This window comes from Salmo trutta, chromosome 5 (genome assembly GCF_901001165.1).
Source record: "Salmo trutta chromosome 5, fSalTru1.1, whole genome shotgun sequence".
NCBI lineage: Eukaryota > Metazoa > Chordata > Actinopteri > Salmoniformes > Salmonidae > Salmo > Salmo trutta.
Window position 1 is genome coordinate 22,801,506 of NC_042961.1, and position 13,219 is coordinate 22,814,724.

The 13,219-nt window shown below is 39.8% G+C and overlaps 1 protein-coding gene across 2 annotated transcripts; it reads right to left on the reverse strand.

Annotated features, from left to right (window-relative positions):
- Positions 1 to 498: 498 nt before the first annotated feature.
- Positions 499 to 9,621, reverse strand: LOC115193888 (cystatin-F). 2 transcript variants are annotated; one of them, XM_029753017.1, is made up of 4 exons: positions 9,479 to 9,621; positions 1,797 to 1,960; positions 1,502 to 1,624; positions 499 to 1,280 (listed from the first exon to the last, which is right to left on the reverse strand). In XM_029753017.1, exons 1-4 carry the CDS (start codon positions 9,501 to 9,503, stop codon positions 1,176 to 1,178), a joined length of 417 nt encoding a protein of 138 aa, XP_029608877.1. In that variant the 5' UTR covers positions 9,504 to 9,621; the 3' UTR covers positions 499 to 1,175. The 2 variants fall into 2 exon arrangements, with proteins under 2 accessions (XP_029608877.1, XP_029608876.1); XM_029753016.1 differs by lacking the exon at positions 9,479 to 9,621 and adding an exon at positions 3,129 to 3,224.
- Positions 9,622 to 13,219: the final 3,598 nt, after the last annotated feature.

The window sequence follows — 13,219 nt, forward strand, 5'->3', positions numbered from 1 at the left end:
CAGTAGACATCTACATGAGAGCAGATTGAAACTCTCCCCTGCCTCAGAGCCAGTGAAGCTCATTAAAAGAGGGTGCTCAGAGCGCTGCATCAAAGAGGGTGCTGAGAGCTCTGAGATGAGAGTGCCGACCCCAAGAGCCACCCGCTGCTACAGTTGTCAGCCTCTTCTGCTCTCTACTCGCTCCTCAAGATCAGATGCTGCTGCACTAGTTTCATAAGAGCCTTTGAATAATGAAGGTGTATCACAGACTATTAGACACAAGATCAGGGTTCAGGTCACTGAGTGCTGAGGAAGAATGATAACCCTAGCTGTTAAACAGGCCCGGTGGAACAAGCCTTCAGATGGACTCTGTAGAAGGTTTACATGGGCTTATATAATCGTGCTTGGTTGTCAAGTCCTTGTTCACAAGGTTCTGTTTTTTTATCAGAGCTTGTTGATTAGAGTCTGTGCAGGCCCTAACTCAGGCCAAAACGTGATTATTTATAGTTCGGTATATAATTTGCAAGGGTCAAAGCAGTCTACCATTTTATTATCGGATAAAATACAAGGTTAGGTGCCTTTCGGTTGTTGTAGCTGTGTAAGTTAGACTTGAAAGGCCTGAAAATCATATAGCTACCCAAGACATGGAAATTGCCATTGTTTGACTATACGTTAAAGGAGTAGTTCACTATTTTACAAATTGATGTTAGATGGTTCCTCACCCTGAAAGTAGTCTATGGGCCAAGAGAAACTGTAATCCATGGTTCCGTTTTCTTTAAACAGCCACTACAATCTTCAGCTAACCTTAACCAACCCCAAGCTAACAATCAATGGAAGTGATGGAAGTTTTTTAATGTCCAAATTCAAATCAACTCCATATTTGTTCTGATGTTACTTAAAGGTGATTTGGCCATTTCAACAACAACAAAAAAACATGCTCACATGACCCCATCACTTCCATTGATTGTTATCTTGTAGTGGATAAACTTATCTGAAGTTTGTAGTGGCTGTTTAAAGGAAACTGAACCATGGATGACAGTTTCTCCTGGCCCGTAGACTACTTTCAGGGTGAGGAATCATCTAACATCAAGTTTTAAAATAGTGAACTATTTTAATATACACAGTTATATGACCATGTTAAGAAGGAAACAGTTTAGTAATTTCCTCAGAATATTGAAATGAGGAAGGATTGGGTTTCATGAAGAAGTGGAAGGTCGGTCAGATGGACTGCAAAGAAAATAGGTAGTCTTCATGAAGTGGAGCCAAGGCATAGTCCAAACCTCAAAGTCACAGTGGAAGGTCTGAAAGACAAACACGTCCTCTATTAAAAATAACAATCTACAATGTTATGACTTTTAGCCATGATCCTTTCCACTTGTCAGCCAAAATGAGTGCTGGTCTTTACCCAATTGCTATACATACAACTTCGACATACTGTATCATATTTAAATTCAATCCACACTGCTGTTCTTCCAACTTTTGTTAATTCTGCACTAAAAACATAGTGTGTACTGTACAATACCTGCTGTAACAAACCATCTGGTTGGAGCTTGCAGTTGGCCAGGTCTGCGTCTCTGTGCCCCTTTTTGCGGCACACAGTCCGTGAGAGGTCTACTTCCAGAATGTATTTGAACCCCTTTACAAGCTGTAACAGAAAGCTATGTTGAACTGAAGACGTTTATGCCTCGCTGGTGAAGTCCAACTACAGTATATTGTGAACCATACCATATGCCACACATTTTATATATGATCACTAACAGGTTTTTAGCCAAATAAGTTCAGCATGAAGGTCAAAGTTATTGTCTGCCCCCCCATACCTGTCTTTCTGCTTTCTCGATTGCAGATGGCTTGAAGAGAAAAGCATCATTGGTCTGGTTGTTAAATGAATAGGCCCCGTGAAGCACTGCCTTTAGGACCCCCTTGTTACCCGTGCTGATGTTATAGGGAGAGCCAGGCACAGACGTATACCTTTGGCAACTGACTGGAAACAAATAAAAGCGCTTACTCAACACCATTCACAAATGTTTGTTAAATTAGGGTAACAGTCTGTTTACAGTACTACAGGTTTTACACTCCTACAAACAGTAAATCATTTTTATACATATTACATTTTTGTATTTAATGCTTTTAGATCACAACAAAATAAATATACAATTTCCCCCCTGCCCCACCCCCAAAAAAGTATAATAATTAGCCTGAAAAACAAAACATAATAAACAAAAAATTGTTTTTTAAATAAGCAAAACATAAGTAAACAGGCCAACAATCAGCACACCGAAAGGCAATATAATTAGTAACATGAGACAGGTAATTCTTGACCCTAAGAACTAATACTAAAAAAGAGTAATACTAATGAAAAATAAAAATAAACAAGGTATCCTTTGTTTGGTGTTGGCTTGGGCAGTGGACATGTACTGTACCTGACGTGTTATTGTTTTCATTTATGTAGGCCTACTTGTTTTTTTGTTGGTTGTAACTCATCTACGTGGTGTTGGCATGCCTATCTACACTGCATTTTCACAGTCTTTGCGCGAGAAACACACGCGCGCGCGCGCGCACACACACACACACACACACACACACACACACACACACACACACACACACACACACACACACACACACACACACACACACACACACACACACACACACACACACACACACACACACACACACACACACACACACACATATTAGACTGTGCTATTACTGAAAGCCAGAACTGTAGCCAAAGACAAGTGACACACAATATATTTTTCTCATACTGATAAATAGTCAGTCAACATGAGCAGAGAAATCTGACTCCTCATAAACAAAGTGAAGCCAAGCCATAAGGGCCTAACCCTAACACGATTACAGAAATCAAGCAGGATGTAAATCTGTTATATTGCATAAGAATGATCACTAACTGTCATGCATTGCTACTGATCAAAGAGACAATTCATTATTTAAATGTTTTGTAATAACAGATATTGGTGTAGTTATGTTATGGTAAAGTAATCAGAAGTGTTACACTGAAGAAGTTGACAAAATTCTCTGATCCTCAGAAAACCAAGACAACCAATTGGCTTCACAAACATGACACGCAAAACCTCCAACTTCAATTGAACACTCACAATTTCATCGTGTTAATTAAAAGAGCTTACCAATTGAGCACAGGCACAAGCCAGAGAAGAGCAGAAGCATGTTGCCAATACCTGTTGGAGCTTTCTCAACACTGCTCTGTTTATTTTACTTCCTGTAAGGCAACACTTTCACCACACATTGCAGCCTAGCAAAACTTACCATGCCCCCCCCCCAACAGGACATGACATGACCTCAACCAATTACAACTAGTAGGTACAGTCAATACTGAAAACTGAACAAGATAGTTGGATTATTTCATTATCTTTTGATTGACATTCTCTAATCTTTTTGCAACAGAACATTCTTTTAATTAATTGTGCTTACTTGGAAAGGTGGTGCGTACAGTAAGTACATAAGAGAAGAAACCCACTGGGCACAGATGTCAATTCAATGTCTATTCCAAGTTGGTTCAACAGAATTTCATTGAAATGACGTGGAAACAACGTTGATTCAACCTGTGTATACCCAGTGGGAAAGGACCACAAGCAATTTTGAATTGGCTTTAAATTGGTTTAAAGCTGCTTTTCAACAGAGTCCTGTGTGATAGCATCATTATGAAGACAGCAGAAAGGCAGAGCCTGGGTTGGTTGACATCACTTCCTGTGTTAGTTGAACTGAAAGCCACAGAAGTACTACCAACAGTCCAGTAGGAGACTTTAATCTGAAATGACCCAGCTAGCACATAACGTTCTGAAAATCATGTTTCTAGAGTTTGGTAAGAGTGGGGTTCTCCTATGGCGATTTTGCATACAACCTTCCCACAACTTTCTGGGAATGGTGCAGAATAGTTGCTTGTCTTTGGAGCATTCTTCACAAATTTAAAGAACTTGACAAAATAAACATTATTTTCTTGGTATTTCATTACTTTAACAAAACGTTTCCTAAGAGTTCAAACATGGTTATATTTAATTACATTTTTGGTAATGTTCTAGAAACATTTCCCAAATGGTTTGACACTGGGAATTTTATCAAATAGTTCAGGGAACGTTAAGAAACAGTGTTCTTCTGTGGGAATTTCAGTACTTAAGCATAACGTTTCCTACAAGTTTCCTCATGGTTCTATTTAAAGTCATGTTCTCAAATTGTTCCGAGAACGTTACGAAACAATGTTCTTCTGTGGGAATGTCAGTACGGTAGGGCACATGGAAATTCCTTTGCTAAGGCATTAATCATGCAAACACTTTTATTGCTGGGAAGTCTACCTAGTGTCTGGAATGATGGATAATAAAGATGTAGGCCTATGAGTTTGCTATGTGGAAAGACAAAACACCACTCTCAAAATATGGACATTTCTAAGTGACCCCAAACTTTTGAACGGTAGTGTATGTACATTTCTAAAAACATGTCTTTGCTTTGTCATTATGGGGTATTGTGTGCAAATTGATGAAGGGAAAAAAACAATTTAATCAATTTTAGAATAAAGCTGTAACATAACAAAATGTAGAAAATGTTGAGGGGTCTCAATACTTTCCGAATGTACATTATTTGTAATACAATTTACCACCAGCAGGTGGCATATGTAGCTCGCTTTTCCAGGAGCTTTGTCTGCATTGAACTGACAAAAATAATGTATTCTTTTCCACAAGGAGGTAGGACCCAGATGATGTTAATTAGAAATACATGTTGGGAAATGGCACAGAGTTGTAGAGAAGCTCAACTTTAGCACTTTGACGATTACACTGAGTGGGGGAATCAGGGTACGCCATGTCAGAGTGACTTAAATTTAGACATTTTTGTAAACTATACCCTGTAGATAAATCTTTGCATGGAAATGGAACATTTTCTGTCTTCAGGATTACAGTCCTGTTTTGAGTGACCAAGCTGCACTCCTCAAAATGTCTGATTACTTTAGGCTATTTCCACAGGCTTGTCTATAAAGAAGTGCACTGCACTCTCAGTATGTAGATGTAAAATCAAGTTAATTCTAACGTTAATACTCAATTCATAATACTTTCAGTCAACTGGTGATTTGGTCCCATACATTGGATATAGCATTTTGTTATGTCTGGCATACTTGGTCTTCATTGTATCATCATCGTCTCTTCATTCCCTGTCACATCACTTGACCATGAATTGCATTCTGTTTTTACATTTACATTTAAGTCATTTAGCAGACGCTCTTATCCAGAGCGACTTACACATTTTTGACAACTTAGTCATTGTGCGGCAAAATAATCAGCTCTCTAGACGTTCTACTGCAGAGAAGAGAGATGCTGATGCACTCGAGTTGAACCTCTGTCATCAAAGTCCCTCCCCGTCTGTTGCTCAGACACTTGACAGAGAACTTCGTCTTGTTTTTCACAGCTGCCCCCTTCAGGGAAAATCCTGATTTTCACTCTTCATGTTGGAAGAAATTGGTCTAAATTCACCGTGCTACTGTACAACACTCCATTTCTCCTACGCTTCAGTGGCTTTGGATGTCAAACATTACTTAAGCCTTGTTCACACTGCAGGCCTTAATGCTAAAATCAGTTTCGGAATACTGACTGTCCAAATAGCAAGTTACAAGGAGAGTTGCCAGGTCTAGCTATAATTTCAAGCCCATTGACCACTAAACCAGCCCAAAAGGCCTGAAAACTAGGCCAACATTTTTTTTTTAAGCAAGAGAGGGGTTGCCATTTTTATACAATAAACCCTTTTTCCATAACGTTGTCGAGGCAAATAAAAAGGAATATCGTAGTAACTTGTAATGACGTTTGAAGCAAAATGAGGTTTTCCTCAAAATATTTATAATTATGAGCTATGACAGGATGTAATAAAGGCATTTGAATACGTCGTAAGAGAAAAGACAATTCGCCCTTATTAAACTCGTCAGATCATTTTCCATCATTGGATGTCAATTTAACTCATTTGGCTGCTATGATTAAGCAATAAGGCACAAAGGGTTATGGTATATGGCCAATATTCCCCGGCTAAGGGCTGTTCTTAAGCATGGCCATATACCACAAACCCTCCTGGTGCCTTATTCACATTATAAACTGGTTACCAACATAATTAAAACAGTAAAAAGTGTTTTTTGTCACACCTGTGGTATATGGTTTTATATACCACAGCTTTCAGCCAATCAGCATTCAGGCCTCGAACCAGGTGTATAATTGTAAATAAATCCCCTTTGCGGATGTGCATAACTATAGATCAATCTGACAGGAGAGTTTGAGTGATGAAAGTTGGACAGAGGATCTCGAAACCTCTGAGCAAGAAACCCTTGGAAGAACATAAAAAAAGAATGTTAGGCTGTTTTCTGGCAATTGTGCTGTTATTATGTGCCAGATGTTAAGACTTCAAAGCTTTATAAATGGCCCATTTGCGAGATTGACTTGTCATTTCAATAGGCACAGACTACAGACTAAAATCTGGGTTTATGATTGTAATTCAACTTTGCCATGGTTTGCTTAGATAAAGGCAGGTAGTTTATAACCCCTGATAGGCCTGCATCTCATTTCAGATAGTCTACAGTAGGCTAGGCAAGATGTGAACTCAACGATTTAGCAGCTTGCTTAGTTCAAATTAACAGACAAATGTATTCGACATGATTAGCAAGGTGATTACGAGGCAAGAAGTGCTTGTGTTTCCCAATAGCCTGCTGGAATAGGCTACTGAGGATGGGGTCGTAATTTTGTTCCTGTAGCCTAATCTGTCTACTGTTACAGTCAATCTAACGCTTTCTAACAACTGATCGGCAATTGCGATAGATCTTTGATAACTTCCAATTTAATTAACAAAACATGTTCATTATTATTGCATAATAACATAAGGCTACAACAACAATAAACTGAAGTTATAGGCTATTTATTAAATTGGTTTGCCAGCTCCAGGTAGGCTACACTAGTGGCAGAGTTAATTTGCAGTGATATCGTCATTTCAACATATTTATTGTATCAAATAGTAGTCTAGAATGGCATATACAGTAAATTAATAGGCTACTTGATGGACAACAGATGCAAATGTGTCATTCTCCACATTTAATGTCAGTTTCATTGCAGACTTTTCCCCATAAAAAAAAAACCCCAATGGGGATGTTCCTTAACTTCCATTTCCAATTTCCACTCGATCAGCCCCCAGACCCAAAAACTGAGCATGCATAAAACACCTCGCTTGATACCGTTTTCCTTATGCATAAAACGCTTGACACTGTTTTCTTTATGCCTAAAACACTTCGCCTGATACCGTTTTCTTTAAGCGAAGTCAACATTAGAATGCAGTTTCAACCACCTCAGAGTGAATTTATGTAATGCGTGCTAGTGCGCCAATTAATGAACAGTGCATTTAGAAATGATTCAGACCCCTTGACTTTTTCCACATTTTGTTACGTTACAGCCTTATTCTAAAATGGATTAAATACAAAAAATCCTCAGCAATCCACACATAATACCCCATAATCACAAAGCGAAAACTGTTTTTTAGAAATGTTTGCAAATGTATTAAAAATAAAAAACAGAAATATCTTATTTACAAAAGTATTCAGTCCCTTTGCTATGAGACTCGAAATTGAGCTCAGGTGTATCCTGTTTCCATTGATCATCCTTGAGCTGTTTCTACAACTTGATTGGAGTCCACCTGTGGTAAATTCAATTGATTGGACATGATTTGGAAAGGCCCACACCTGTCTACATAAGGTCCCACAGTTGACAGTGCATGTCAGAGCAAAAACCAAGCCATGAGGTCAAAGGCATTTTCCGTAGAGCCCCAAGACAGGATTGTGTCGAGGCACAGATCTGGGTAAGGGTACCAAAAAATGTATGCAGCATTGAAGGTCCCCAAGAACACAGTGGCTTCCATCATTCTTAAATTTAATTTTGGAACCACCAAGACTCATCCTAGTGCTGGCCGCCCAGCCAAACTGAGCAATCGGGGGAGAAGGACCTTGGTCAGGGAGGTGACCAATAACCTGATGGTCACTCTGACAGAACTCTAGAGTTCCTCTGTGGAGATGGGAGAACCTTCCAGAAGGACAACCATCTCTGCAGCACTCCACCAATCAGGCCTTTATGGTAGAGTGGCCAGACGGAAGCCACTCCTCAGTAAAAGGAACATGACAGCCCACTTGGAGTTTACCAAAAGACACCTAAAGAATCCCAGACCATGACAAACATTCTCTGGTCTGATGAAACCAAGATTGAACTCTTTGGCCTGAATGCCAAGTGTCACGTCTGGAGGAAACCTGGCACCATCCATATGGTGAAGCATGGTGGTGGCAGCATTATGCTGTGGGGACTGGGAGTGCTCAGGACCTCAGAATAGGGGCGAAGGCTCACCTTCCAACAGGACAATGACCCTAAGCACACAGCCAAGACAACATAGGAGTGGCTTCGGGACAAGTCTCTGAATGTCCTTGAGTGTCTCAGCCAGAGCCTGGACTTGAACCCGATCAAACATCTCTGGAGAGACCTGAAAATAGTTGTGCAGCAATGCTATCCATCCAACCTGACAGAGCTTGAGAGGATCTGCTGTTGCTTTGTCATTATGGGGTATTGTGTGTAGATTGATGAGTAAAATGTTGTATTTCATCCATTTTAGAATACAGCTGTAAAGTAACAAAATGTGGAAAAAGAGAAGGGATCTGAATACTTTCCCGAATGCACTGTATACTGTAGTACAAATTACCACCAGCAGGTGGTACATTAAGCTTGCTTTTCCAGGCGCCTTGTCTGCATGTATTAAGGTGTCTGTAATAGAATACATACGTCAAAAACGAATGTAGACATCAATAGATGCATTTCTATAGCTTCCAAACAATTTTTTACAACAATGGGGGAGTGAAAATATGGAGGCACGGTGGCTTCAACACAGCGTCCCACTTAGTCATCTAGTGTATATATTAATCATTGGTTCAGACAGCAGTCGTTTACTGACATGGCTACGCTAGTTGTCATAGTAACGAGGGTGTGTGCTCAGCAGTGTAGGCTGATTGGTGGTGCTCGTATGTCCAATCACTCAGTTATGTAGCAAGCTAAGGTGACAATTCCTGCAATGAACGTTTCCCAGTTGCTTTGAATGTTCAAAATCATAGTGTAAGAACACTTAAAACCTCAAAGGATAAGATAATCCAACTTTCAAAAGTAGTTATTTTTTGGCAAGCCACAGCAGTCAACTAGCTAGGTAGCTGATTAACTTTCTAGTACATAACCTAATTTGTTTGTAAACAATTAACTAGCTACCACATGTTTGTGTCAAATTGAGTAGATAGCAAGCAACAAGCCAAATAACTGCCTAAAAACACCTTGAAGGCAAGTAAATCAGATTTGACCGTTTAGACACAAGTCGCATGGCCAGAAATCAGGTCAGTTCTGCTAGTATAGATGTCTGATGTGCACTCACTGCAATCTCACTCCCCTGTCCTAGAATTGGGTGGCATTTTGTCAGAAATTACCTTTAATAGTGCCCCTGGGTTGCATAATGTGGAAATGTTACAAAACTCCCGTAGCCTACTTCACATCGAACATGTCGGAAAGTTGACAAAACCAAAAGGAGAACGAACGAGGTACTAGAAAATTAGAGGCAGAAGGTACAATTTTCTCTTTCGTTTTGAGCCCACGAGAAGGCACCATAGCCTGCAGCGCTAACTGGTTCCCACAATATAACACAGCCACAAAGTCAATGACGAGCACACTGAATGGCCGCCCCTGCCACGTCTGCTTCTTGTTCAGATCACACTTCCTGTAGCTCACCACCGCAAACACTTGGTCTGGAATATAATGACATGCTAGTATGGCGAGTAGCTAACGTTAGCCAGCTTGAGCTAGCTACCGAACTAGCATACAAGCCACTGATAAGAACTCGGTAGCACCAGAGAGGAAAAGGTGAAGCGAGGGACAACTGGGCCAAAAATCTGTCTTTTCCATCAGGTGGCTGTTGCTTGTTGCATGGAGGGCAATGAGTGTCGAATTCGGTCCACAAACATTTTTATGGGTTATTTGATACGTGGGGTTTATTTGATCAAATAGAAGTTTCGTAATGCTTAGGTTGTTACGAGCGTGTTGATATAAGTAGGAAATGTGACATCCCGGCAACTTTGAGAAAAAACACTTTATATCGGAGATGGCTATGCATATGTATGACATGTAGCTAGTAGCATAGTATCTATCAATTGAATACAGGCGGCTGATGTCAACACCCCTCATCGAATATTCCAAAAAGTATTAAAATATCCACCAATCCAAAGAGAGGAATAGGCGGGAGCTTGACAACCCGCAGGTCCCCTCTGTGGACAACACATCCCATTGTTAGGGTGGAGACAAGTTTCTCGTCATTTATATCCAAATATCTGGTAGCGCTGAGTAGATCCTCCATATGATGTTGACAAAAATTGTGCATTGTGGGTAGTTTAGAAGATATCCTGAAATTAGTGAATAAATATGTAATAACCCAGTGGTAATAACCCAAAAACGTTACTATGTTTGTAACCAGATCAGGACAACTAAGTTACTAAGTCTTTGACTACACTGTGTTGTTACATTTGTGAGTACAAACTCACAATTTGTTCCCAAGATCAAAAATGCATGCATTCTAACTACTTGTTATGTGAGATGAGATTTGTCTTCAACATGAAATAGCTTTTTGCCATACTGATCTGTAAAAAAAAAAATCTTATTGCTCTAGGTCAAGGTGAGAAACCATGATAGATTTGAAATATTGACTTTGATGTGTAATTGAATATACATTGACTTTGATGTGGGACTTCTCCTGCATTACAAAGAGATACTCACATGGTCCAGAATCTTTATTTCTGGATAAACAAAATGCCCATCAGCTCAAAATCAGCGTTTATGGACACTCTGTGTAGCCAAAACTGCTACAGTAACGTGATGCAAATGGGTTTGTCAAAAAATACTGTATTGATTTGTGGGCCTTTTGCAGGCCAACCTTGTTGGAAGAGGTAAACGATCAAATAGACTGGTTCCCGCCATTTTGATGGAGTTCTCTAAATTGGTCTCAGCCCAACAATGTGAGCGTTCGTTCTGAGCTCATGTTGCTTTTGCAGGAGGATTCAGTTTGAAAAGGAGAGGTTGTTTTTATATCACAAAGTGGATGTTGTTTAAATATGACTTGATTTGGCTGGTATACTGCAGGCGTTGCTCTGTGTGTGCATGTTGTCATCAGTGGATATAAGTTCTGAATGTGACCCTGCCAGTGGCTGCCAGATGACGAGAGAGGCAGCAGAGCAATATGCAGTAAAAAAATATGGTTGTTTAGTGCCAAGGTCATAGGCCTGAAGACCTATCATAATACTGTACCACCAAAAGCTATCAGTCGGAATGGTCATAGTTCAAATTGAGCAGCACACTGATACGGAATGCATCCTCATATTTTGCCAACTTCTTATGAACTCTTGAACTCACTGGAAAGTTGTATTTGGTCTAGATCTAGGATATATTTCTCTCTAGCAATGTGGCTATTATCAGTATCTATTTGATACTGGTCTAGATCTATGATATATTTCTCTCTAGCAATGTGGCTTTTATCAGTATCTATTTGAGCATGTTGTTGATAATCAACTTTAGTGCTTTCAGAACTGGGTGGGATCATTTAGAGCATCGGTCTGTTTTAGTTTCCTTGGTTACCCTCAATTAGATGCAACATAATGCCTCATCCTCTTGTATTTAATCCATCAAGTAGATGTGAAAAGCTTGAAACAATAAACACAATTAACACACAAGCATACTGTATTAGGGATGTGTAATACAGAGCACTATTCAGATTGCATTCACAAACCACCTTGTGTTTGTTCATCCAGACACTGGTTAGTCAACGCCGCCAGTCACAGAGCGTCTGCCTCATATCCTGTAAACAAACATCAGACAACATTAATATTATTTTCCTGCTGCATTGTTTCCTCACCTGTTTTCCTTGTGGATCCTCATGATCCTCCCTGTAGGGCTTCTGACATTTAGATTCCTGGTAAGACGCCTTTTTAATAAGCCAGAGGTATTGAACCATGCAACCCCCACTCCCTTGTCTACAATTAATGGACTCCTTTCAGCCCTTTTGGAGAGCATTTTTTATATTAATGTGCACAATGTGCATGTGGTGAATCAAATTACTCAGGAAATTAAGGCTTTGGCATTTTCTAAACTCTGTCTTCAGGGGTTTTGCAAACCACACTGCCTGTCGACATGAAAAGTCATTATAAATGAATGTTTTTCACTTTAGAGGAAGTGATAAGGTGTTCTATGTTGTTATATCCTGCAGCTCTTTAATTTTGTACACACTTTTTGAGACTTGCTGTCAACACCTTTGAATAGTTAGAATGCCATATTATGTTCATTGTTGTAGATGGAAACAGGACCGCAGATTATGAGTTTGACATCTGGGGTTATTCATTGTTAAATCTGTATGACTGTATGATTCTGTATGTCTCATACAGAATACCTGTGCTGTCTAGGGACAGCACCGCCTCTGCCCCCTCCCCTATCCTCCAGCCCAGCATCAATGTCAAACGGTTTGTCCTTCACATCACCATTGACAATGAGTGCCGAAGTGCATTGTGCCAATCACCAGCCAGCTCCTTCTATCTCACACTGTCGCTGACCCTTTCAGGAGGATACATTCTATAATTGCTGCTGTCAATAGGCGGATGGAAATCTCTGTCACTTAATTTCTCTGTGTTTATTCATCGATTGCAAGAAAAAGCCCAATGACTCAGTCAGTACTGTCCCAATTTTTGTAGCGGTTGTACTTCCAACCACGGAAGCATAGCTTATTATATTGCTTTCACTTCTGTTCAGCTCATCTTTTAACCATAGTAATAATTTGTTCACATTGCAGAAATGAGTAAATAATAAAGTACAGTGGAGGTTAAAATAGAGCTGAGTCTTCCTGTAATGATCCTCCCACATTGCAATATTAATAACATGCTTTAACTCCAGCATAGGCAGCCTTTGAGCCCTCCCATGAGACAGTGACAGCAGAATTATAAGCTATGTGTAGAATATTGAGTTGTGTATAAATAACACACACCTCGGTGCAATGTGTGGAGACAGGGTGAGCAAAATCCATTGATGAACACATGTCAACTGACTTAATCAGATCAAATCAAATCAGATCAGATTAATCAGATCGGACGATTGGATTAATCAGATTGGATGATTGGATTAATCAGATGTTCTATCAG